Raw genomic sequence first — 26,472 nt, forward strand, 5'->3', positions numbered from 1 at the left:
TTTTAAGTTAGCCAAATTCATTACAGAAGTCTCAACTATCTTCTAGAAACTACTCAGGTTTCAAGACAGCAATTTGAGCCTGAAAATGAAGCTATATCTAGTAAACCTCACAATCTATTGTGTAGGAAAAAAAATAAAAGGAAATAGACCACATTCAGATCAGTGACACAGTCAAAAGGGGCGGAGGGGAAAGGACAGTTCAGAAACCAGTATCAGCTATAATACCTCAGTATGAACTGGAAATATTGCAAGAGTTCAGGACAACAGGAGCTAGTACTACCCCATTCTATTGAAAGCTCTAATGCTCAACTGATAAGTGAAATCGAAAAGTAGTCTGTGTGTTGTGAATATTTACAAACGCTTTTGGTATGGGTGCAATGAGGCCATACAGCTGTGAGATTTGATTAAGACATAGTTGAGTTATATCTGCACCGTGGAATGCAAGAAATGAATCCATTCCAATGGTTCTTATCAAAGAAAAAACATGTCCTTTAAAAATGCACACAATTCCATTAATTCCATTTACTGAGCTACTCATATGTTAAGGACCTGTGAGGAAGTGTAGAATCTCAAAAACCTGACCAAGTTCAAAATTCAAGTGGAAATCACTACTGCTGCACAAAACTCATAAATAAATAAAGCTTTAATAGGTAATACTACTAAATAAAGCTTTAATGATGATAATATCTTACATTTATGTAACACTTTCATTGGAAGGCTTCCAAAGCAGTTTGTGAACTGTGCAACATACACAGAAATCACTTCACCCATTACTGAAATGCAGAACCTCACCCCCTCCACTATTACCACAAGTGGAACATGCCAGCTGTTTAACAGAATACACCCACACTTCACAACAGATTAGGCTGCAAAGAGAAGAAAGCTTCCTACAGCTCTATCATACCCATAATCTCTTTAATATGCAACAGAAGTACAGGTCTGATTTATTTCTTTATTATTAAGTAGAAATTTCACTTAATAGGAATAAGACATTCCGGACAATATATTCAAGGCAATAATGAAACTCATGGAATCAGATTAAATCATTCAGCCTTAGACATCTTTCCTTGTAACACTAATCAGGCATTTCTTTAATAATGTAGAAATAAACTGCTTTGTCATCTATATTTTGCTTCAGGTCATAACTGCAGAGACAAAAAAAAGTCCTTGAGCTTCATAAAATAACTACTTCAAACATAACAACAACCCTTTTTCTACGGAAGTTTTATCAGGAGAATAACAAAACAGAATCCCACAAAAATACAAGAACCACAGAAATAAATCAGTCAAAAGTATCTTATGTGCAATCAAAAACAATACAAATTGGTCTAATTGAGGAAAGATAGAACATATCTGTACCACAATAATTTTACACCCTTAACGCTGCTTCTTATCTTAAGAGCTCAAAGATGCATCCATCTGAAAGGTTTTCACATTCTGCCTGGAAGCACATGAAGTACATATACTGTATTAGAAGAGTAATGATACCACACATCGCCTACAAATGTTCCCTTTAATATTTAGATTAAAAGATATTTCCCATCTGAACACAGTACGGGCCTACTTCTGCTCCTAATTAAGTTAATGAGAATGTTGTCAAGAACTTAAATAAGAGCACAGAAGACATTTTGTTCCCTAGTTAGCATTTGGAAAGGTGACAAATCTTGGATCCCGGATTAAATTCATGGCTCTGAAAAGGACCTGCACAAGACCATAGGCATCATTTAAACACCACTTAAAACTTGGATTAAAGATTTACAGACACTTAATGGTAAGTAGAAAATTGTGCAGGCCAACTCACAAGGGTGAATTTTATCCCAAAGACAATGATCAGTTTTCTAAAATAGGTAAGCTATTCTTTTGTGACTTGACACTATGACACTTAAAACTGGTCAAAAAGCTGGGTTATGGATACATCTGAGTCCTGGTTTGGTTTAAAAGCAACTAAGTACTTTATTTCATAATATAACTGTTCCTTTATTCCAGGAGATGTCAAACCCAAAATTAGCATCCAAATAGTTCAAACGCTGCACTGTACAAAATTCATATTTGCATACACATTCATGTATTTACACATGAATGCTGGATAAAACACAGTTACTTAATTTGTTTGTGCAAATATGCATACGCACAATTTCTTCATCTGTGTTTGAAAATGTGGCCCTCTATGTCATAACCCACCAATAAAGTTTTTTTAAAACCAACATGGAAACTTTTAACCCAAAGTTTACATAGAATTATGTAAGAAGATTTGCCCTTATTGACCTCTATTGACACTGATTTTCAGACAAGAAAAAAAAAGACAGTACAGGAAGTCTGTAAATTACATTTTATAGTCAACAGGCAAAATTCACTACTGGTCTAAGTGAAGCAGCTCCTCTGGAGTCAATAGTGTTGTGAGTGAAATTTATTTTGTATATCTACTTCTGGAAATAGATATTTTTCATAACAATTTTTTTTACTGTGTACCATATACCAAGAGATTTTCAATCCACATTTTTACGACTTGATAAACTGAAAAAGTCAGATGTTACTAGATGTGCAACTTTTTAGAAGTTTAATTTTCATAAAGTTTTTGAAAAATTCATGGTTTTATACTCCAACTTTAACAGTTAATCTAAAACAAACCCTTCCAAAACCACTTACTTCTTGAAGATGATATTGAAAAACTGAATGCACACAGGGGAACTTGATGATAGCTGATTTGTTAGTGTAACAGTGATATTTACAGTCTCACCTCTTTTCGTTACACTTGATAATTCTGTAACCTAAGAAAAAATATGTAAACACATACATACAGTATCCAGTCCACATCTCACCTTGAACGTAGTTGTAAAAGTCTAACTGCCCAAAAATGTATCCTATATTACCTTTCAGACAAACTGCCTTTTCACATATTTTCTGGGCTCAGGAAGTCAATCGCAACAAGGATTGCAACTAAGTTAAAAATGAACTGGGCAGGCAGTCCTTCAACCAACATATCCAGAGAACTGTGTTTATTGGCACAATCTTTACTCTTCCAAAGACAGAGCTTTTTTATAATTCAAAGGTCACTGATGATTTAAAAAGCATTTATGTGCCAGAAAACTACTGCTACAACATGTACAGTATACAGTATTATATACTGTATAATCCAGTATAAAATTAGCCTTTGGTTTCTTGTTTAGGAGCTAAAGGGTCGGGGCTTTTTCTTCCATAAACCATTTAAACAGATCCTTGGTTTGCAAGTCTTTTTCACCCCCTTATTCACCTTTTGTTCCAGTAATATGTTTCAAACTGCAGACTATTGGAACACTAGCAATATTACTAAACAAGACTGGAAGAACAGTAAGGCCACCAAACACTGAGAAACACAACTAGCATGCAGCAGTAATTTTAATATGGTACGGTGAAGCCACTTCAGTGAAGTGAAGCCCCAGAAAATGAAGAACTGTACATCATACTTCTTTTTCTACTTTTTAAAAACATGTTACTTTCAAGTTTTGAAAAGCGTTAGATTGACAGCCCTGGAAATTAAAGCCCTCTATTAGCATAACAGGTATAACAAACAGTTGAAATGGAAGCTATGCTCAATTAAAGATTGACAAAATTTCCCCAGACATGCAGCCCCAATGAAATGTGGACACCTCCAGGAAGAAGGACAAAAGTCAGACAAGTCAACTAGCATGTAAATCTCTGCACATCAGAAGATGGTGGCCAGGGGAATTTTGGCCAAGGACACCATTACAAACTCTAATCTTACAGGAAGTGCCATCTTTAGTGTCCTCACAAAGCAGACAAGCCTCATTTTTTAAAGATCCACACACAATAAAATGCATGGAATTCATCCTTCCAAAGTAGATCTATTGATGAACTGAACTGATCCTGTTATTTGTCTTAGTGTTTAGATCATTAAACCATCCCCTCCAGCAGATGTTGCCTAAACCAGATAAACTTCAGATAATAGGTGATGGCATGGTAACAAAATAATTTAAACTCTTTTAAACAAATAAAACAAACATTTTGGGAATGGGATAGTCTCAGCTGTTTCAGCCTGCCAACGCAAAGGTCATAATCAAGATGACTGTGGCTTTGTAGTTATGCAACAACGCATAAGAGGCTTATCTTCACCTGGTTTTCCAGCTTTTGAGAAAGAAAAAGGATAGTTCCATCAAATGCTTTGGCTTTTCCAAGAAGTTCGGTATGGCTGTAAAGCAAAGCAAGGCATAGGCGCCTTGATTCCAACTCTGGGCTAAATGTTACATGGTACTGGTAAAGCTGCCATTCCCTGGGCAAACCTAAGCTATATAAATTTGTGACCACTTTCACCGGAATTCCACTGGTGCCTGAAACAGATAAGTTTAAAATAAACTAAGTTTCTTTCTTTTAAGACAAATATTACTACCAATAATATTTTGAATCATATTAAATAATTACAGGCAATACTTTACTAACCAGTAACCTTAAGAAACACTGATGACTTTCTTGTCAAAAAGATCTCAATCAATACACAAATGCAAGTCAATCAAAATGAATATCTTACCAACATCAATACAAGTAGATGGAACACAATATCTGATGAAACGTAAGATGATACAAACTGGCTGGAAAAAGTAATTTCCCACTAGCAACATATATTATTTTACAAAAATACATTAAAGATTAGTTTATTTCTCCCAATGAACTATTTAATGGTGATAAGCAAATATACCAAACCTGGCAAAATAACTGAAGAAATGTAGGATAATAATAATAATGTCTCCAAACAAATATGGTAATATGGGCATTTGGTATATATATAAAACTAGCCTTTGGTTTCTTATTTTTAGAGCCCTGCAAATCCACAGATATCTGCATCCCGGGACCATTTCTTGCAGATCATGAATCAGATGGTCACAGAGGTCGGGACCTCCATGACTTCTGAGGCAGGGCCAGAGCAGTTGTCACTCAGAAGCGCAGCAGGAACAGCCCCTCTTGCCCACCTAACAGCTAATCAGCTGTTAAGCAGGAGGGCAGGGCGGGGTGGATCAGCTGTTAGGCTGATGGGTGGGACTCATCAATTGTTTGGGGTGGCAGGGACTCAACAGCTGATGGGGGGCTACTAGCTCCAAAATAGCTGATGGGCGGGTGCCATTAAATCTAAAAGAGGGAAAATAGATTGCAGGTTGGGTAAAAATTCATTCCAGTGGATGCGGATTCACATATTTGTATCTGCACAGGGCTCTACTTATTTTGAAGGATCATGAATACCAGACCTATGATCAATCACCAGGTTTCTCATAAAGAGATGCCCTAATGTGTACTGTTCTGGAGACACATCTAAGGAACCCTGCTGATGTCAGCTTGTAAGGATTAGGTCAGACTGCTTTCTCTCAGAAAAAAGCAGTTTCATAAAATGCTTATGTGACATGCTGTACCCCATGTACACCCTTATGGTGTGATTTGTGTATCATTCATGTTCACCCTTACAATGTAACTATGCATTGTCTGATGCAAAGTATGCCATGTAAGGTGTTTTTGAAATGCTCATGACATACTGAACATTATTGTTATGGTAACATGTTTCCTGCAATGTCATACATATGTACAGATATCAAACTCTGCCTTGTCATATCCCCAAATGTGTGTCTCACATGGCTTGAATAGATACAGACGAACACAAAGCTGTGTTTCCACAGCCCACAGAGGTATGCACAGAGGTACAATGGACTGGCCTAAGCATCTGTGAGCACTTTGGCTCAAGTGGAAGAAATCATGCCCATTCCTGGATAGGGCTAATCACCTGACCCACAGGGGGTGTTGAGGAAACTTGTTAAAAGCTGAGGTGCCTTTGTCTCAGGGCTTTCCCCTAGAATCTATCTTCCAAGCAACATCAAAGACTAGCAACTACCCATGGGGAGGGGGAAGCCTGGTTGCAAGACGCATCGCAACCAGCCTGTGTGGTAAGCTAACCTCATAGATTGAAAGAGACTGACATATTAATCTTAGTATAGGATATGAGTTATCTTTTAGTTAATTGTGATAACTTCTTGACTCATTATTAATCTTTTGATTTATATTAATCTGATTTAGATTCACTTAAAATCTTGCTGTAGTCAATAAACCTATTTATCTAAAACAGTGCATGGGGACTGAGTGTGTGCAGAAACTTCACTTAGAGTAACAGAGTTTATGCATAATAATTTCTTTGACAAATTGATGGACAAATATAAATGAGTTTGCAGTATACAACACTGAACCCTGCAAGATGACAGTTCCCAGGGTTGCATCTGGGACTGGAGCTGTTTGCTGGGGGTCTAATCCCATGAGTGGCTGGCCAGAAGCGCTCCTTCACTAGGTCAGGGACCAATTATTCACAAGAGACTGGGTGTGGGCTGACCCAGGAGTTTGTGGTTCACACAGCAAAGCAGGGTAAATTGGGGCCCAGGAGTGAGGAATTGTGGTGACACAGCTGCACACCAGTCCAGATTGCAGGGGGGAACGTCACATCTTATTATTACCATATTTTATATTCCAGACAAAGCATGACACATATAAATGGGGTCACTGAACTTAAGTAGAGCAGGTTTGCTTTCTAAAGGCAAACCCAAACTGCTTTGCAGTGTAATAAAACTGTACACCATCATGATGTAGATTTTTTTTCTGAAATGTCCACTCATTTTAGGTATACGCACCCCTTTCAAATGCATGCTAACATCTGACTACAAAATAATACTATGTATTTCTGTATCGTGTTCGATCTAAGGATCTCAAAGCACTTAATTAATAATAGATTTTAAGACAGACAATAATCCTGTGAAGTAGAGTGCCATTATTCCCATTTTACAGATGGGGAGATTTAAGCCTAGGCAGCTATATAAGTAGTTTATATAAAAAAAATCAGCCGTACTGAGTCAGACCAATGGTCCACATAGCCCAGTATCATGTCTTCTGACAGTGGCCAATGTCAGGTGCTTCAGAAAGAATGAACAGAACAGTAATCATCAAGTGAACCATCCCATCCCCAAACAGCAATCCCTGCCTATCCTGGCTAATAGCCATTGATGGACCTATCCTCCAAGAATTTATCTAGTTCTTTTTGGTCCAGTCTCGGCCTTCGCAACATCCTCTGGCAAGGAGTTCCACAGGTTGATTGTGTTGTGTGAAGGAATACTTCCTTTTGTTCATTTAATCCAGCTGTCTATTAATTTAATTTGGTGGGCCCCCAGTTCTTGTGTTATGAGGAGTAAAGAATACTTTCTTATTCACTTTCTCCACACCAGTCATGACTTTAGAGACCTCTATCATATCCCCCTAGTCATCTCTTTTCCAAGCTGAAAAGTCCCAGTCTTATTCATCTCTCCTTATATGGAAGATTTTCCATATCCCTAATCATTTTGTTGCCCTTTTCTGTACCTTTTCCAATTTCAGTATATCTTTTTTGAGATGGGGCGACCAGATCTGCACACAGCATTCAAGATGTAGGCGTACCATGGATTTATACAGAGGCAAAAATTCATACAAAAAATATGTGGCAGATCCACTAACACAACACAGATTTGACACCCGGTCCTTTGCTTCAGCCACAAGATCAAATTTCCACTTTAATAGAACTTTTTAATCAGAGACTGTTTTTCTATGAAAAAAATCAAATCAAAATGCCCCAGTTGTTGATTGCTCAAATTCAAGAATGTCACCTATGTTGAAAGTCAATCTTTGAATCAGCTTCTAAATACTAATACTCCCTTTAACAAATACAAGAGACACATTTTTCCACAGCTTATTAGAGAAGACATGTTTGTTTGTTTGTTTGTTTTTTAAACTAAGAAAGATTTTTGTCTGGTTAGATATATTAATCCCTGGGATCAAAGGGATCAAGAGCACCTGCCAGAAGAGCTAATGCAAAATGTATTATGTCATGTCAAGGAAGCTCAACTTCAGAAGTCAAGAAAGTTGAAATATATCATACAAGTAACACAGAGACTTTAGATGTCAAAAATTAGACACCTCCAAACTGAACATTCACTTGACAACCAGGAAGTCTATAAGGGGTTGAGAACTTATTCTGAGGTAATGAGCACCTAAGCTCCAAGTTAAGGGCTCTCAGCACTTCTAACAAGCATATTTTCATGTTCCTATGTATTAGCCATATACTATGGATTTGCCCCAGAAAGGTATGGAGCTCTTGCAACTCACTGAAATCAATGTGTACTACTGGTTCCCAGCACCTCTCCAAAACAAACCCTTAAAAGACAGGGCTAACCTGAAGGAAATGGAGTTACTCTACCTGTTTTAGAGTCTTTCACATGTGCCATAGTCTCTCTAGTATTTACGCCCAAATCTTGAAAGTTATATCGGGTCTTTCCCCCTCTCTCCAGCAGTGTGTATCCAGACACCCCAGCAGAAAGACCATCTTGAACAGAAATGTGGAAAGAACTGTAAAATGTATTCAATCCTTGTGAATCCAGAGAAATAACCTAAGAATTCATAAATTTCGACACAGGTAGTTTTATAGCCTTCAGTCTTATGGTGTTCAATTTTTGCCATCCTAATAGCAAGAATTAGGATATTTAACTGGAATAAGTTTAACTGGATTTTATTTGGACAGCAGCACATGAAATATGTAATAATGAGAAGCAAAATCATGTTTTAATAACCAGAGCCTGAGCTACCACGATTGTCATAGCAGTATTAACAGTTACCTTATTCTTAAGAGGTTTAAAAAATAAATTCCTTTTTAAAGACAATGTCAAGATGTTTTCACAATTTTACACAAGACTTGCAACTCACTTGTCTTTATACTTCATTCTGTCTATAGCCTCCTAATACATGTTAATGCATTCAGTTAGAAAACAAGCTACTTTACAGTGTTTAATAATAAAATACATTACCTATTATTAATTTATATTAAAGTAGCACCAGGACCCTCAGTCATGGACCAAGACTATTGTGCTAGGCCCCATACAAACAGAGAATAAAATAGACAGTCCCTGCCGTAAGAAGTTTATAAAGTAATTACTTAATGTAGTTGCTTTCTTACATCTCTGAGTAAGTTTTGCTGTTCCACTGTGACCACAGGCAGTTGAGGGTTCTTTCTCAGATTGCGAAGTCCTAACAGCTACGGGCTCATCACTTCTAGAACAACCCTGTGAGATATGAATAAGAGAGGTCTGTAAGATAGAAACTAGCTTAGTTACAAAATAGTTACTCTGTAGATGGCCTACAGTCATATGACATGTGATGGAAGAGATGAAATTTCATTGCTGAAAGTCACAAAGTACAGCACAGGTGGTAAAGAAATTTCAATGCTGCATAGAACAGAGGCAGCTATTATAGAATAGAAATAACTCTGTCCCCATTACATATTTAACTTTAAGCCTGTGCACAAGTCCCCCATGTTTAAATGCTTTGCTGATCAAGACAGCGGATGAATCACAGCCTTAGTGAACTGAGATCATTTTGTTCAGACACCTGCTCAAACAAAAGCAACAGAAAGCCTGAGTCAACAGGAACAGAGAGGTACCAAACACTAAAAACAAACACAACCTGTCCACTACTTAAAAATCTTCCATTCATGAACACTAGCAGAATTCACTCTAGAAAAAACACAAAACACATTATGCAGCTTTTTCAAAGGATGTTAATAATAAGAGTTCTCTTTCAGTATTTTTGAGACAAGATGGATAATATTCTACTAGTCAAAAGAAAACAATTTTGGTGCTTAGTTCTGAATGGCAGATGTTACCCCTTCCTGATAAGGTAGGCCTTTTTCATCCACCATCTATTATAAAAACTAAAAGCAGAGTGCCAGGACAGAAGGGGCACACAGATAAATTGTCCTGAAAGACTATTAATTCCACCTTCAATGCAGGTCATTGTTTTGCAGTGTCAATTAAAAAACAGACAGTATTCATGGTACAATTTTGTAGCTTGTATCTTTCAAGAAGGTTTCCAAGGAAAGCAGATAAGCTGCACAGAAGTGTGAATATTTTGTATTTCTTGCAATTAAAGGAAGTTATATTAGACTTTATTTTTAATTTCAGTGATTAATCCCAAAAGAAAGATAAAGCGATAGGAAGGAATGAAATGGTGCTGGCCCTGAAGTCGCACCCAGGGTCAACCGACACAAGAACCAGTTTCCAATCTCTGGCTCAGATACGAGTATCCCCACACAAGGTTGATTGGGGCCCCTAGGGATGTGGGGGTGTATTTTATTTGACCACCACCCCCATGGGGAAAGGAATGGGATGACAGAGCCGCCACTGATGAGCAAGGCAGGTAGCCTCCCAGGAGGTGTTCAGACACCACGATGATGGCCCCGGACAGGCATGCATCTAAACAGGAAAGGTAGACTAGAAAGTCATGGGTGTGTAACCCCCTCCCTTGGGACGATTTTTTCTGAACACACGACGCCAAGCCCCACGAGGAGGAGGAGGAAACAGGCGAAGGGCAAAGGGGAGCAGCTCCGTCACAGCTAGCGAGGGAAGAGGACAAGGCAGAGCCCGCCCACGGCTACGAGCTACGCACCGGCTGTGGCGATCCAGGCTGCCCCCCGCTGCCGGCGGCGGCCGGGAGGGCTTGTCCCCGCGCTCGAACCCGCGCACGGCCGCTCATCCTCTGCCCGCACAGGCACCGCGCGCCGCCCTGCGAGAGCAGAGAATAAAACACAGACACGGGGGGGGCGTCAACACCGCTGCCTCGGGGCCGCCACAACCCGCCCGATCCCCACCGGCGCCGAGGGCTAGTGCAGGGCCGCCACAGGGCGCCACTGCGTCCGCCTGGCTGGGGGCGCCGCAGGGTCTCTTGCTCGCCCGGGCCTCGCGCTGGGGGCGGGCAGAGGAAGGGAACACGAGACCCCAGCCGGGCCCCGCTCCTCGCGCGCGCTCACCAACCCCGCCCGTAACGGCCCACGGCCACGAGGCTCCCGCGCGTCTCGCCCCGGCCGTGCACCCACGTGTGGCGCAGGCACGACGGAAAGCCACGCCCCCTCCTCAGCGCGGCAGCTGCGCGCGCCAGAGGTGAGTGGGGGTGGGGCACGAGGGAATGTGTTGGAGCCACGTGACGCTGCAGGGGTGGGGCGCTGGGGTGGTTGAGTAGAGCAGAGCAGACCCCTCCCTCCCCGTGACAGACGGGGCAGTGGTGGGGGCGGGGCCTTCTCCATGTGACGCCGGCGGGGGGGCCCGGGGATGGGGAGAGCCCTGGGCAAGTAGGAACCACTGCAGGCAGGCCTAAGAGTGAGGTCATGGGGTGACAGTACCAGGGCACGTGATCATGACCTCCCACAGCCCCAGCCCAGGGTGTGGTGTCACCATGAAGTCACTTCTCAACTGACGTGCAGTGTCATGACATGACGAAGTTGCCTCTTGACTGAGGTGTGATACCACCACAAAGCCGCCTCACGTTTTGGTTCAAGGTCACAACAACGTCGCCTTGTGCTGCAGTGTAATGCCCTGGCACTGGCACCCAGATCCAAACAGTTCATGCTGTCAGGAAAAAAAAAAGTAAATAGATCCCACTACCTATGGTGTATTTCTATAAACATTCACCATGCTGTGCAATGCAGCAGATTTTCCCAGACTCTTGTCAGTTTGACACATAAGGTGTACATATATACATACACCTGCATGTGTATCCTCTTGGTGTTCACCCAGTCACAGTGGGTTTCACTCAGATTGGAAGGCACATCCTCTGGACACTTTTGCTCAGATCTTTTCAGTCAGTCAAGAAGGAGATGGCTTTCCTGGGCTCTGAATATAGAATAGGCTACTAAGTGAAGTTGCAGGTTGAATCCTATGCAGAAATCTCCCCAAATGCAGCCTGACACACTGTAGTTAACTGTCAGGGCCATCTTGAAGAGATTTCTTATAATCTGTGTTAGAGAATATCTATATATTCTATATAAAATCAGTATATTCTATATATTTATAAAATCTGTATATTTCTCATACATGAAATTTATCTGAATTTCTCCCTCTGATGTGCAGTGAAGATCAACAAGCGTAGACATGTCTGCACTTGCCAATTCTTGTTTTGTTCAGGGCTTGTAATAGCTACTTGTGGTACACTTTGAATTCCCTGCACACCATGAGAGGGACAGGTAAAACACCTGCGAGCTTTGCACTTCAATGACTTTAATGCCTGTAGGTTTTCCTTCACCAGAGACAACAAATTCTGGAAATTTAATAGACTAGCTTCTTTGGCTGCATTTTCTAACTCTAACCTGATTCAATCTTGGCATGGGACTGCACCTTAAGTCAACTCGGAGATTGTGTTAATGCAGAGGTTAACTTGTTAAGCTGAGTTTCTCACAATGAACACAAGGTACCAGTGCTCCAGGCTTTACACTGTTTGCCTGTTGGTTACTGGGTTGAGTTTAAGGTATTGTCCTGTGTAGAGTCCTAAATGACCTAACACCTGTTCTTTTGAGAGATCACCTCTCTCCCTGTGCCATCCTGCCACATCTACAGTCAGAGGAGGTACCCAAACTGGGGCCCCCTTAGTTTGCAGAGTATTTTTTGTGAAGATCTCTAGACTTTTAAATTCATTTTTTCCCATCCCCATCCAAAATAGCCCAAATCTGTTGACATTCAAGACATGCTGTAAAGTTCATCTCTTATTCCTAACCTTTTTGGGAGAGAGTGGTGAGCTGAGGTCTGGGACAGGCGTATTGGGGATAAACAACTGTCATTGGTATGACGTTATTCTTTTCTTCCTAGTTTCCAGAAATTTGCAGGGTTTATTTTATTTCTGCGTTCATTTACTATATTTTAATATATGTGAAAGCACATACAACCCTGGACAGGCACTCTTATGCTTCTATAGATATAAATAAATAAATAAATAAAACATAGCAATTGCAAAATGTAAGATGCCTGCTATCACCATCTGGGAGTTAGTTAGCAAACACAGTGTATTTATGGAGGTCAACAGAGAAAATGAACAGCATTCTTTGGCCTTTCAATAGTGACTATACAGTGTTTAAGAACTATGCACATTTCAGTCCGTCATCACTGATGGGACAGTGGAAAAAAAAGTTAGTCAATTCTGCTGCTGATGTACAAGCAAATTAAATGTTTTTCCAAGTAGAGGAAATCAACATTTATGTGTATTCATGTACAAATACGAATGCAATTAATTGCACCTATAGTTGCCTCCATTTAGAAGCTTGCCTACTTAATTGCCCCAACAAATACTGGAGGCTGGATTGTGATTTGGCTAAAAATCAGAATACTCAGGATGTTTTCAGCCTCTTTAGCTGTATTTTCTAATAACTTTTGGGAACACAGGTTGTCAATGAACAGGGATCTAGTTGTTTGCTTCATGCCTGGCCTGGGTGGTGCATTGGAATAAATAACCCAGTGTCTAGATGAGCTTGGGACTTGGATGAGGGCCAACTGTCTGTGACTGAATGTGGAAAAGACTGAGATTGTATGTGTGGTTTTCGGGAAGTAGCCAGAAGTGTTGGTGATGTTGTACCTGACTGAGGGACGGCAATTGCAGTTTGTAACAAAAGTGCATAGCATAGGTATATTATTAAATCCTGGACTGCTTCTAGAGGTCCAGGGAGCAGCTGTGGCTCAGGCTATGTCTACACTATAGCCCTTACAGCAGCACAGCTGTACTGATGCTGCTGTAAGATCTCTCATGTAGCTGCTCTATACCGACAGGACATAGCGCTCTTCCATCAGCATAATTAAATCACCCCCAATGAGTGCACACCCCTGAGTGACATAAATTTTGCCAACATAAGTGGTAGTGTAGACATGGCATAAGAGTGTTTTCTCCATCTGTGTCTAGTAGTGAATGTATGTCCTTTCGTTTTCTATGTGGACGTTGCCACAATTAACTATGCTTTCTCACCATGAGATTGGAATACTGCAATGCACTCTACATTCTTACTAATACTTCTTAGAAACAGAATGTGATGACCTGCACAAAAAGCCAAGTTTCATGCTGAGAGCATGTTACACCAGAACTCAAGTGGTCACAGTGCCTGGGATCCAGCCCGAGCCCGAACATCTACACTATAATTTTATAGCCCCACAGCCTGAGCACCGCAAGCCCAAGTCACTGACCCAGGCCAGCTGCGGGTGTTTTCTTGCCATGCTGATATAGTCTGAGAGTCTGCCACTCTCCTTGTGCAATACTCTCCTTGAGCCCCAGTTAAAATTAGTGGAACACTTGAGCTAGAGCCCTTCAGTATGAAAGGGAGGGGATTGCTGGCAAAACATTCTCTTTGGTATGCCAGATACCAGATGTGGTACTCTTCAGTACATCTTTTTCCTCAGGCATTTGAGGGCTAGATTGAGGGTTTGAGAGATTTGCTGCTTACTGTGTAGTTTATGTTATCTTCTGGCATATATTTATTTTAGCTTAGAAAGAGCAGTTCACTGCACTGAAAGTTCACTGCTTTAAGATTTTACTGTGAATTGAAGTTATATTAGGGTAACCAGAACAAGGGGTGGGCACCAACTTATGTTTATATGAATTAGAAGAATTCAATAAATAGCTAAATAAATATTGAGTGTAACCTGACCCTTAATCTATGCTTACTTGCAAGACTCTGGCCTGTAAGAATCTGGCCTAGAATGTGTGATTATGTCTCCCTGGCTGGCTTCACCTAACTGTGTTTTCCTTTAGCTCAAGTGATGGAGGCCTGTCTTTTTGGTTCTGAACATCCCTGCTGCTGACACAGCTAAGTACATGTGCACATGCTCACACAGACTCCACAGCAGGGGTCACCAAAGTGTAGCCTCATGGAGCCAAATGCAGCTCACAGTGTCTTTAACATGGCACTCAGGTGTGAAAAAAAATGTGTCCCAAAATGAACTGGGCAAAAGATGGAGCATGAGGGGGTGGTATTTGTCTGCACAGGCCACACCTATGTAGTAAAGAAACAGAAGACTCCTGTCTGATCTATTCAAGGCAACTTAGATGTGACCCTTGCGCTCTTGGCAACTTGCCAAAGCCAATGTAGCAAAGTTTGAACTTCCTTGTTCCAAAGATTTGGAGAAAAAGTTCCTATACATACTGCAAAAACTTCATACAGAATCCTATAGTTCCTGTGAGGGTGGCCATTTACACTTCAACCTTATTTTTAAGGGCTAGAACCCCATAATATTTTTTTCATAATACAAAATCATACATTCAGATTATTATAGCTTGAAAACTTATTTTTATCTAAGTAAAACCTTCTTAAAATGTCTTTGTTGGATAAGATTTTGGGACATTGCACCCAAAATTAGGGATTTCATTTAAAATACAGAAGTGATCTCATTAGTTCTTGCTCATAGTACCAGGTTCTTGATGCAGTACAGTTTGCTGTCGCAGAGACCACTGAAAAGTGAAATCCATGTAAAGAAGAATGTGTGAGGTTCTGCATGAAGTAAACAGGAATACTTATCGAGTCACAATATTATTGCTTGCAGTTTCCTGCACTGCATATTCTGTAATCTGCATGTCTGCAAAGATCAAAGCAATTAAATTGTACTTTATCACATCACAAAGTATATAAATCTGAGAGTAAATAACTTCTACACAGAGACTGCCTGTGAAAAAGAACAATATGACCTTATTTCAGTGTTGCCTTTCAAACCAAACACGTCAGTTGGCTAACTGTACTTAGTATTGTAGCAGTTCTTTAAAAAAAATATTAATGGACTGGATAATTTATGATCACAACTATGGGTGGCTGGATGAGACAAATACAGTACCTGTGATTATGATGCTATGAAGAAATTGGCTGGTGATTTTCCCCATGGTTTTTTTTTGGTTAGTCAGAAATGCTTTTAACTGAACCAGAATCAAGCTTAATTCTACAACGTTGGCAGCAAGGAAAAGCTCCTGTCCCCAACAAAGAGGCTTATTTAAAGCATAACAGCAAAGAGAATTTTCACTCTGAGGTAAAATCCAGGGGATTATAAAACACAGAAGCTATATTGTCACAGGCTTATCTGAAGGATAAGTGAGAGCTCCAGCAAGTGCTTTAGTACCATACAGTTGTCACAGTTTATTCAGGCAGAGGTCACAAGAGTTAGACAATTTTAAAGGGGTACTCCTTCCCTCCTCTTTTATTTGTATGTACTACTGTGGTCCCTAAATGTTGGCTTCTCAGTGCTTCTGTAGAGTTTGTTATCTGCAGCTCTCAGAATACTTTATGGAAATTAAACCATTATTTCTTACGGAACCTCTAGGAAGTAGAATAATATTGTGGTGCTTATTGCTCCTTTTACAAACTGAAGGCTCAATTGTGGCTTTACCATGAGCCCTGCATTAGCAGCAGTGCATCACTGCATTGCCCCTGGAGCAGCCCAAGAGGGAGTTTGTGATTCAGAAAGCCATGATCTCCCTCCCAGTCCCCACACTGCTCCAGAGAGGGAATATGCAGCACTAGGTCTATAGCTGTTGCAGTATATGCTCTCCAAGGTAGCAACAGAGCTGCACTGCCAGATGCACTGGAGGCAGGTGGGGGGTGGGGCCCAGTGCCAAAACTCCACTCACTCCCACTCATCTGCACACGGAGAAGATGTAATGGCTCTGTGGAGCCTGTGTCCCCTCCCATGCTGCTATCCATGATGTGGGTAGTGTACTCACCCCTGCTCTGCCACATAGCCTGGGCCATGGTTAGGCCTGGAGAAACTAAGGGAAAGAAAGAGTTAGTACCTTACTCAGGATCACACAGCAGAACAATGGTAATCCCCAAACTCCTGTTTTAAGCACTACACCACATGTTTACTCATAGAATCATAGAGCTGGAGGGGACCTTGAGAGATCATCTAGTCCATCACCTCATGCCAAGGCAGGACCAAGTATACCTAGATCATCCCTAACAAGTGTTTCTCTAACCTGTTCTTAAAAACTTCCAATAATGGCATTCCACAACCTTCCTTGGTAATCTAGTCCAGTGCTTAACTAGCCTCGTAGTTAGAAAACATTTCCTAATGTAATGTAATGCTGACCCATACACAGGCATCAGCAATGTGGATCAAACCTGGGATCTCTGGAGAGAAACGCATGCGCTGCTACTGCATGAGTTACAAGGCAAATGTTTTTTAACCAAGGCTTTAGCAGGCTCATCAATCTCTAGCTGGCCTATTGTTATTGTGCTGCTAGGAGTTGTGGAAAGGCAGAGAGGATCACAGTGCATCATGGGTGCGGGCTCAACGTCCCATGATGCAGTGATTTCCGTCCCATCATTCCATGGGTTTCCAAATGCGTTTTGCAGCATTTTTCAATGGCCCCAGTTTCCTGCACACTCACCCTCTCTATCTGAAAGGATGGATCCTGCACTGCTTTCCACTATTGTCAGTGTTCTGGACACATCACGGCTGCTCATGCAGTATATCATGAGCTCCCAATCGGAACAGGAATCCAAGGCACCTGCCCTGCTGTGTGCCATGCAAACAAACAATGCCGGATTACTGTTTACATTCACGAAGTATCTGCACACGGAGTTTGCCCCTGCCTTGCGATGCAAGGACAGCAGAATGAGAGCTGCTCTCTTGTTGGAGAAGCACATGGCAATTGCCACCAGGTGGAAGCTGGCAACTCCAGACTACTACCTGTCAGTCACTAATCTGTTTGGAGTCAGGAAGTCCACTGTTTGCGCTGTGTTATTGCAAGTGTGCAAGGCTATTAATCTCATACTGCTATGAAGGGCTTTGAGTATTGGAAACGTGCGTGAAATAGTGGATGGCTTCGCAGCGATGGGATTCCCTAACTGTGGCGGGACGATAGATGGCACGCATATCTGAATTTTGGCCCGGGTCCATCTTGCGACGGACTACATCAGTAGAAAGGGGTACTTCTTGATGGTACTGCAGGTGCTTGTGGATCACCATGGGCATTTCACTGACATCAACACGGGTTGGTCAGGGAATGGGCATGATGCACACATCTTCAGGAACGCTGGCATGTACAGAAAGCTGCAAGCAGGGACTTCCTTTCCAGACCAAAAGATTCCAATGGGAATGCCCAGAGTGATCCTGGGAGGCCCAGCCTATCTCTTTCTGCCATGGCTCATGAAGCCTTATATGGGCAACTGGGATAGCAGCAAGGAACGTTTCAATAACAAGTTGAGCAGATGCCGAATGTCTGTTGAATGTGAGTATGGCAGATTAAAAGCTCGCTGTCAATGTCTTCATGACAAGTTAGATCTAAATGAGGAAAATATTCCCATAGTTATAGCCTCCTGTTGTGTTCTCCATAATATTTGTGACGCTAAGGGTGAAAAGTTTTCCCCTGGATGGAGCACAGGGATGGATTGTCTTGTAGCTGACTATGAACAACCAGATGTCAGGACTATTAGAGGGGCACAACAGGGGGCCATTTGAATCAGGGAGGCCTTGAGGAACCACTTTGGCAATGAGCACCAATAAGGTGTCTTGGTAAACAGCACTGTGCCATGTTATGACTGCTAGCCAGCTTGCACGGTGTATCAATGTAAGGTGAACAACAGTGTGCAAGAGACAAATAAAGATTGCTTATCCTTCACAGAGTATGTCTTTATTAAATAACAATTATTCACAACACACACAAAAACCTGGGCTGGAGAGGAGAAAGCAGTGAGTGGCAATGTGAGCTATGACAGCTGCGTGTAAGTCCAGCTATCGTTCTGGAAGCTGAAGGGGAGGAGTGAATGGGTACCGAGATGAGTCGGGAGTTTGGTAGAAATGTGTGGGTGGAGTTTGGGGAGAACATGTAAAGCAGTTCTGTATTGGCTGCAGGGGTGGGGGAGTGAGTACCCCTGAATTCAGTCTGCAGTGTTATGAGTGACTTTAGCAGCTCCATTTGCTCTTCCATGGTTTTTATCATGCGCTCGTGACCTACTATCACTCATTCCCGGTTTTCCCCTCCTCCTGCCTATCAATTTTTTGATTTTTGGTCACACTGTGTCTCCATGCCCTTTTTTCTTTTTTTTCCATCTCAGAGGACTGGAAGAGTTCTTGGAACATCTCCTTTTCGCTTCTCAGTGGTCGTTTTCTTATCAGCGGCAAGCACTCATCAGAAATGTAGGAATTCCCCTCAGGGGCACATTATAGAAGCACAATAAACAATGAACAGAAGCATGATTGTCAGTGCATTAACAGCATTGATGCATTACTGTAAAATACACCTCTTTCTCACTGTCCCCTGGAAAACGCACAGCTCGACAATCACCCATGACATGGTTAGTTGTGCCCGGGGGAAGGGGGTACTCATGCTGGGGAAAAGATTTTGGGTGGTTGTTTGGAGTATTGATGCAAGTAGATAGGGACAAAATTTCAAATTGTGCCACCATTTGCCACAAGCGGTTGGCCATAGAAGCCAATATCTCACTCCTGAGAGTAAGCAGGGGCTAGGCTGCATCTCCATACAAAAAGCTTCAAAATGGGTCCCTATGCTGCTCGCCTGTGTGCGGCTTTGGTCCCTGCACAAGTGATTGCCAATTGGCATGGGAAAGTTTCTTACAACAGGGGAAGAAACAAAGCAGCTCTGCTGAGGAATTTCCGGCAGAGCATCAGCGAATACCTCTAGGAAAGTTCCCTAGATATCTCTCTGGAGGATTCCCATGAAATCTCAGTGTGCATTAACACACTTTTCCATGCACTGCCTAGCTGCACAGGGGAATGGAAGCACATGAAAACACAGCTACTCTTGTGTATTTCTATCCCTTCAACCAGCTGTATAATGCAACAAAGCAAAGGACAGTTGTACCTCATGTAACCAAGCAGCATCAGCTCAAAAACAACACTTACCAGAGCTCCCCTCTCCTGCATCCTTCATGCCAGAACTGGAGTGCTGGGATTGGTTCGAACCCTCCGGGATTGAGATGAGGTCCTGACTCCCCATGTCACCAAATGACCCAGTGCCCTGCTCCGCATCATCCTTCAACTTGACCTCCTTGTCCATGACTTCTTTGTCGGGGTTGAGTCAAGGGTCCACTGTCTCCGGATCCATGGAGGTATCCACGGGTCTCATGGCAGTAAAGATGGGGTCACCACCAAGGATGGCGTCCAGCTCCTTATAGAAGCGGCAGGTCTTTGGCTGTACACCAGAGCAATGGTTTGACTCCCTGGCCTTTTGGTTCCCCTGCCATAGCTCCTTGATTTTCGTACGGCAGAGCAGCATATCCCATTCATAGCTGTTCTCTGCTATGCCACGAGAAATCTGACCTTAGGTATCAAAGTTCCTTCGGCTGGAGCAGAGCCGGGACTGCACATCCTCCTCTCCCCAAATGCTGATCAGATCCAGAAGCTCTGGTATGCTCCAAGTGGGAGAGCATTTGGTGCGTGGAGCCGCCATGGTCAGCTGGGAAAATGAGATGTGAGCTCTCCACACCGACAAGCAGGAAGTGGAATTTCAGAAATTCTTGGGACTATAAAGGGGGAGAGGTGGATGGCTGCAGGGCAGTGGAGTTCAAATTAATGGCCAGAGCAGTCAGGATGGGAATTGTGGGACACTTCCTGGAGGCCATGTACTGTGACATAACCAAGCATGGTGTCTACACTGACACTTTGTCGCTAAAAGTTTGGCGCATAAAACTCTATGCCTCTAGTCAATGTGGTTTTATTTTGTTGCAAAATCAGGACAGTTGGGTCGGCCGGGGTGGGGGGTATTGTAGTGTGTACACCATCACTGTTTTGGCACAAATAGCTGACTTTGGTCGACAAATGTCTATAGTGTAGATCAGTCCTTACTCTTGTGAAAATATTGTTATGGACACAGCCATCAATGCCTATAGAAAGCCTGTCTGTTATGAACCAACTCAATGATGAACCAGCTGTCAAAGAGCTTAACCTTGCTATAGATGGCCTCCCCAATGGAAAGGCCCCCGGAAAAGATTGCGTACCTTGAAAGGTCGTAACATGCGGAAAACCTATCCTACTGCAATACCTTTATGAGTTGCTCTGTCTGTGCTGGAAAGAAGGCAAAGCACCACAAGAAATTAGAGATGCCAACTGTGGAGACAGAATTTCATAGTGGCGTCCGCAGCGCCACGAGCACCCCCCCCCCCACGCGGATAAAAGAAGCAGCCTGGGGAGGGTCGACTCAGCGACCCACACGTACCTACCACCTTATAAGGGGATGGAGCGACCTCACGTTGCCGGTGCGTGGTCAGCGACTGCCCGGGAAAAATGTAAGCACCTGGTTGGCTGAAAGCCAAGGCATAACTTGTGGACAAGTTAGAGAGAGTGCAGCGGAGGGCAACCAAAATGATTAGGGGGCTGGAGCACAAGACTTATGAGGAGAGGCTGAGGGAACTGGGCTTGTTTAGTCTGCAAAAGAGAAGAATGAGGGGGGATTTGATAGCAGCCTTTAACTACCTGAAAGGGGGTTCCAGGGAGGATGGGGCTAGGCTGTTCTCGGTGGTGGCAGATGACAGAACAAGGAGCAACGGTCTCAAGTTGCAGGGCGGGAGGTCTAGGTTGGACATTAGGAAAAAGTTTTTTACTAGGAGGGTGGTGAAGCACTGGAATGGGTTACCTAGGGAGGTGGTGGAATCTCCATCCTTAGAGGTTTTTAAGCTGAGGCTTGACAAAGCCCTGGTTGGGATGATATAGCTGAGGTTAGTCCTGCTTTGAGCAGGGAGTTGGACTAGATGACCTCCTGAGGTCCCTTCCAACTCTAATATTCTATGATTCTATGATTCTATGACCTTAAACGGTCATGCAGCAAATAACAGCCAATGGGGCTTAGCCTCTGTTAGCCGCGGGAAACTATAAAAGTTTAAAGTCAGGTAACAGAGGCCAGAGAGGAATTGGATTTACCCGGCACCCCGCGAATCTCCTGGTCGTGTCGGTTCAGTGGGCTGACGCATCTTCCCCGGCCCGCTTCGCTGCGAACTGATCACTTGGAGCGGCTCTCTCCCGTCTGCAGGATTTAAAGCAAACGGCAACTGAATTTGGCCAACGGGGTATATTTTTACGTGGTGTTTGTGAGTATTAAGTAACTGTTCTCTGTTGTGTCTGTGCTGTAAACTCCTTCGGGGAACTCCAAAACCAGGCACCCTAGTGTCACAAGCTGGCAGCCATGCGTTGATCCAGAGAGATCATGAACGCAGAAGTCTTGGGTGGCGCATTTTGTCCTTTCGCGCATGGAGTTCCCTTACCTTTTGCTATCATTGTTTATTATAGAATAAAAAGTGTATTGATTAAGCCAAACTCGAGAATTATCACTGCCTCGCCGACCCCCCGTATCCCAAACCGAACCTATCTGAGAGTTTTTCTCTCCATTCTAACACCAACATCATCACTCTCTATAAAAACAAGGGTGACAGGATTGACTGTAACAACTATCTTGGCATTTCCCTTCTTAACATAATGGGAAAAGCCTTTGCCCGAGTTGTTTTAAATAGACTTCAGATCCTGGCAGAAATAATTTATCCTGAATCACAGTGCGGCTTCAGAGCCGAAAGATCTACTATCGATATGATCTTCTTGCTGAGACAACTACAAGAGAAATGCAGAAAACAAAAAAAGCCACTTTACATAGCTTTTATCGATCTCACAAAGGCTTTTGACCTGGTCAGTAGAAGCAGACTATTTGTGCTTCTAAAAAAGATTGGATGTCCCCTTCAGCTCTTAAGCATGATTCGGTCTTTCCATGAAATCATGTACAGCACAGTCCAATACGACGGCTCAGTCTTCAAGGCTATCCAGATTTGGAGCGGGGTCAAGCAAGCCTATATACTTGCCCCAACTCTGTTCGGGATCTTCTTCTCCTTGCTACTGAAACAAGCTTTTGGTTCCTCACCTGAAGAAATCTACTTGCACAGAAGATCTGATGGAAAGCTGTTCAATCTTGCAAGACACATCTAAAACCAAGACTCGGGAGGTCCTTATCCAACACCTCTTCTTTGCTGATGACACAGCAGTGACTATCCACACAGAAGCCCATCACCAAAATCTCATGGACAGTTTTTCCAAAGCCTGTCAAGATTTCGGGCTTACTATAAGCTTAAAAGAGATGAACACGATGTGTGAAGGAGTTGAAGAAGCACCCTCCATCAACATAACTTGAAGTGGTGAATGAGTTCACATACCAGGGGTCTACTTTCGCAGTCAACCTTTCACTTGAAACGGAACTCAACATCCACATTGGAAAAGCTGCCACAACAATATTTAGAATGAGCAAGAGAGTATGGCAAAAAAAATAAACTGACAGAACACACAAAGATCTGTGAGTATCATGCATGTATTACTAGTACACTTTTGTACAGGAGCGAGACATGGACCTTATACTCTTATCAGGAAAAAAGGCTCAACAGCTTTCATATGTGTTGTCTTCGTCAAATTTTTGGAATCTCCTGGAGGGACAGTCGCCAACACTGAGGTGCTCAAGCGAGTCAGCATACCCAGCATACAAACACTCCTTAAGCAGAGACGTCTTTGATGGCTTGGGCGTGTGTGCCGAATGATGTGCGCATCCCAAAGAACAGGCTCTACGGTGAACTGGCCTATGGAAAAAGACCTAAAGGGACACCCATAATTGCATTTCAAGGATGTGTACAAATGAGACATCAAAGAAATGGATATGGATATGGATAACTGGGAAAATCACACTCAGAACTGCAGCCTTTGGAAACAAGAGCTCAATAAAGGTCTCCAAAGCTACAAGAGGAAGCAGTCCAGTTTAGCAGAGGAGAAAAGAGCTTGCGTCAAAAAACCACCTTTCAATGTGACAAATGCAGCAGAGATTGTCTCTCTCAGGTAGGTCTCTTTAACCACAGCCACAGCTGCCACAAAATCAACTGAGCACATTTTTTACCTCTCAGGAGCGCGTACCCATGGTCTCTCGAGACTGAAGGATGCCAACTGAAAACTATACACGTGGAGGGGTTCAATCATAAAAATAATGTTATGGGTAGCATACTGTACAGATGTATTTTACTTCTAAAACACTGGTACCATTCATGCAAGATTTTCTTTTAGTGTAAGAGGTGAAAACTGGTGTTTTAGGAGAATACAGTCCTGAGATACTGAAATTATACTTAAATGTATTGAAAGTGCACCTTGGGCTGAATATAATAGTCATAAACACATAACTTGCATCTGCTTACGTGCTGCACAGCTACAGTTTGTTGTCAGGTGCACTTGAATATAATACAGGAAACTCCCAGTACTTAAGCTACCCTCATGTCTTAATAACTTTAATAAGCAGTTTAAACTTATCCCCTTCACCTTCAGTAGGTGGCTTTGTGAGATATATATATATATATAGTGGCAACCTTACATCTGCTAGAACAGAATATGCAACAGGTTTAACAAAGAAGGTGCATTTTCCTCCAGCACCACACACCAATTCAGTAATGAAGTATGTCACCAGTAAAGATTCTCTCAGCACACTTTAAAACATTCAGCCAAATTTAGCCTTGATGTAGGTGGGCATAAGGCCACAGAAGCACAGAATACTTTAAAATGTCTTGCTTGTATTTTCTAGCTGGCCAACAGATATTTTTGTATAGACTATATACATAGAGCGTGGCATTTTCAAAAATGTCTAAGTGACCTAGGAGTACAAGTCCAATTGACTTTCAGTGTGCTCTTAAATCATGTAAGCACTTTTGAAAATCCCATCTGGAAATAGGAGTCTGAATATATTCAGTATGGTAACTATTCGTAGTGGCGTTTGTGTCTATATTGACTGAGGTTTAAGCCTCACATGGCTTACAAATAGCCTGAGGGCCCAGATATACCCTTGGCAGCCTGTACCTATTCTGTGAGTTATGCATTGGAATTAAAGCAAACAAGGTTACCTTGATGTGAGCAACCCACTTTCTCCTGGATGGGATAACACTCTCTGCCTTTCTTTGTTCTATAGCACAGATAGAATTAGAGAGTAGTGTGGAATCTGGTTGCCCAGGAAAGAACTAACTAAGGTATGTAGGATTTACAGTATTAGAGGACAGGGAAGAATGTTTAATGACCACAAGATACCACAAGATGGCCCATCTTGTATCATAGGCAGAGAAGGGGGAAAGATTTATTTTGTGTTCAGCTTGATTAATTCAGAACATAACAGAGCTATTCTAGCATGTATTGCAAGATGACAACTGTACTAAAATTACACTATGCCAAATCTTGCTCAGTTTATGCAAGTAGTCCCAATGAAGTCGAAGAGATTATTTCATGAAAGGCAAACAGAACATGGCCTACAGTCTTACAATGGTGCAATCTGATGCTGTCTTCAGAGGTAGTTACAACCACAGGCATAACTTTGACAATCATTATTTCAAGAGATCATTATGTTGATATATCATATAGTTTCTGTATTATAATCCTTTCACCATTAGTAATTATTTATTCATATTTTGGTAATACCCTCACTGTTCTAGGCACTGTCCAAACGCACAGGTAAACACAATCCCTGCGAGGAAAAGCTGAAAATCTAAGAATGAATCTTATCCTTTGCACGAGTGTAGTTTTTTCTATGCAAAGATCTCAACATACACTTTACAATCATGAATGAATTAAATCTCACATCATAACACCTCTTGGGATAAATAAATTTCATCCCTCCGCCCCCATGTGCTTTAATAAAGAGACTATACTGCCTCTTCTTGTTAAAGATAAGTGTGTAAAAATAAGATATTTATTTAAGAATTCATCAGTGCCTGCTGATTATTCCTTACATCACATCATAATCTTTCATTTAAATATCACTCTAATTAGCTGCTGTGAAGGTAATTAAAGTGTCGCAACAAATTACAACTTGAGGCAAGGAATCTCTGGAAAAAGTATATGTCAGAACCTAAGAAATGGTGTGTTAACTCTAAAGAAAATCTAATTTTTACCAGCATCTTTAATATTCTGGATGAAGGGATAGCTTGGTGTATAATATTCCAAGAAAGAAAGTGGCCAAATTCTCAGTTATTGAAATCAATTATGTTGATTTACACTAGCTGAGGACATGTATCTGTATTTCAGGTAATTTTGGAGACTCAAGTGGAAAGAGACCTCTCAAAGGAGGGGTTGCTCTCTGAGATCCTTAAAGCTATTGCTAGAACCAAGGAAAATGTCAATAAACGTTTCAGGAAATTCCATTCCTAACCTCTCTCCCAAACTGTGGCAGAATTTGACAGATTGATTTGCAGACAATTGGCCTGTGGCTCCTTGATAAAGTTCAATAAGTATTTTAGACTAATTTCTACTTGCCCACATTCTAAAATGGAGTGTATTATACAGTAAAATCAGTACATTAATGGCGTGATTTTTAAAGGTAGACAGCAACCCCTGGTCCCATTCAAGTCAATGGGAGCTGCAGGTTCTTAGCATCTTTGAAAATCAGGCCAAAAAGAAAAGAACAAGATGCCTGAATTTGCAAGTTTTGTCTGTCTTGGTCTAATACATTACTATCTCTTGGCCAATAATACTTTCAATAACCTGAACGAGGTGGTGTAAATAAACCTCATTTGAAAAAGGACAGGAAATTGAAAAAACAGATAATTCTACCACTCTGCTTTTTCAGATTAAAGGGTCATGAGTGAACATTTTTGTTGCTGTCTGTGCATTGGGCAAGGCTCACTCTACTGGT

The 26,472-nt window shown here is 42.0% G+C and overlaps 1 protein-coding gene across 1 annotated transcript in view; it reads right to left on the reverse strand.

Annotated features, from left to right (window-relative positions):
- PIWIL4 (piwi like RNA-mediated gene silencing 4) overlaps positions 1-10,981 on the reverse strand; it is a 48,627-nt gene extending 37,646 nt beyond the window's left edge. Inside the window, exons 1-6 of the mRNA XM_067568098.1 lie at positions 10,913-10,981; positions 10,486-10,602; positions 8,999-9,104; positions 8,246-8,371; positions 4,111-4,325; positions 2,647-2,768 (exon numbers count right to left, since the gene is read on the reverse strand). Coding sequence (XP_067424199.1) covers positions 2,647-2,768; positions 4,111-4,325; positions 8,246-8,371; positions 8,999-9,104; positions 10,486-10,572 — 656 coding nt within the window. The 5' untranslated portion in view covers positions 10,573-10,602; positions 10,913-10,981. The remainder of the gene's footprint in view (positions 1-2,646; positions 2,769-4,110; positions 4,326-8,245; positions 8,372-8,998; positions 9,105-10,485; positions 10,603-10,912) is intronic.
- Positions 10,982-26,472: the final 15,491 nt, after the last annotated feature.

The sequence above is a fragment of the Emydura macquarii genome, unplaced genomic scaffold (assembly GCF_026122565.2).
Source record: "Emydura macquarii macquarii isolate MOO-44397 ecotype Brisbane River unplaced genomic scaffold, CSIRO-AGI_Emac_v2 contig_318, whole genome shotgun sequence".
In the NCBI taxonomy this organism is placed as follows: Eukaryota; Metazoa; Chordata; order Testudines; family Chelidae; genus Emydura; species Emydura macquarii.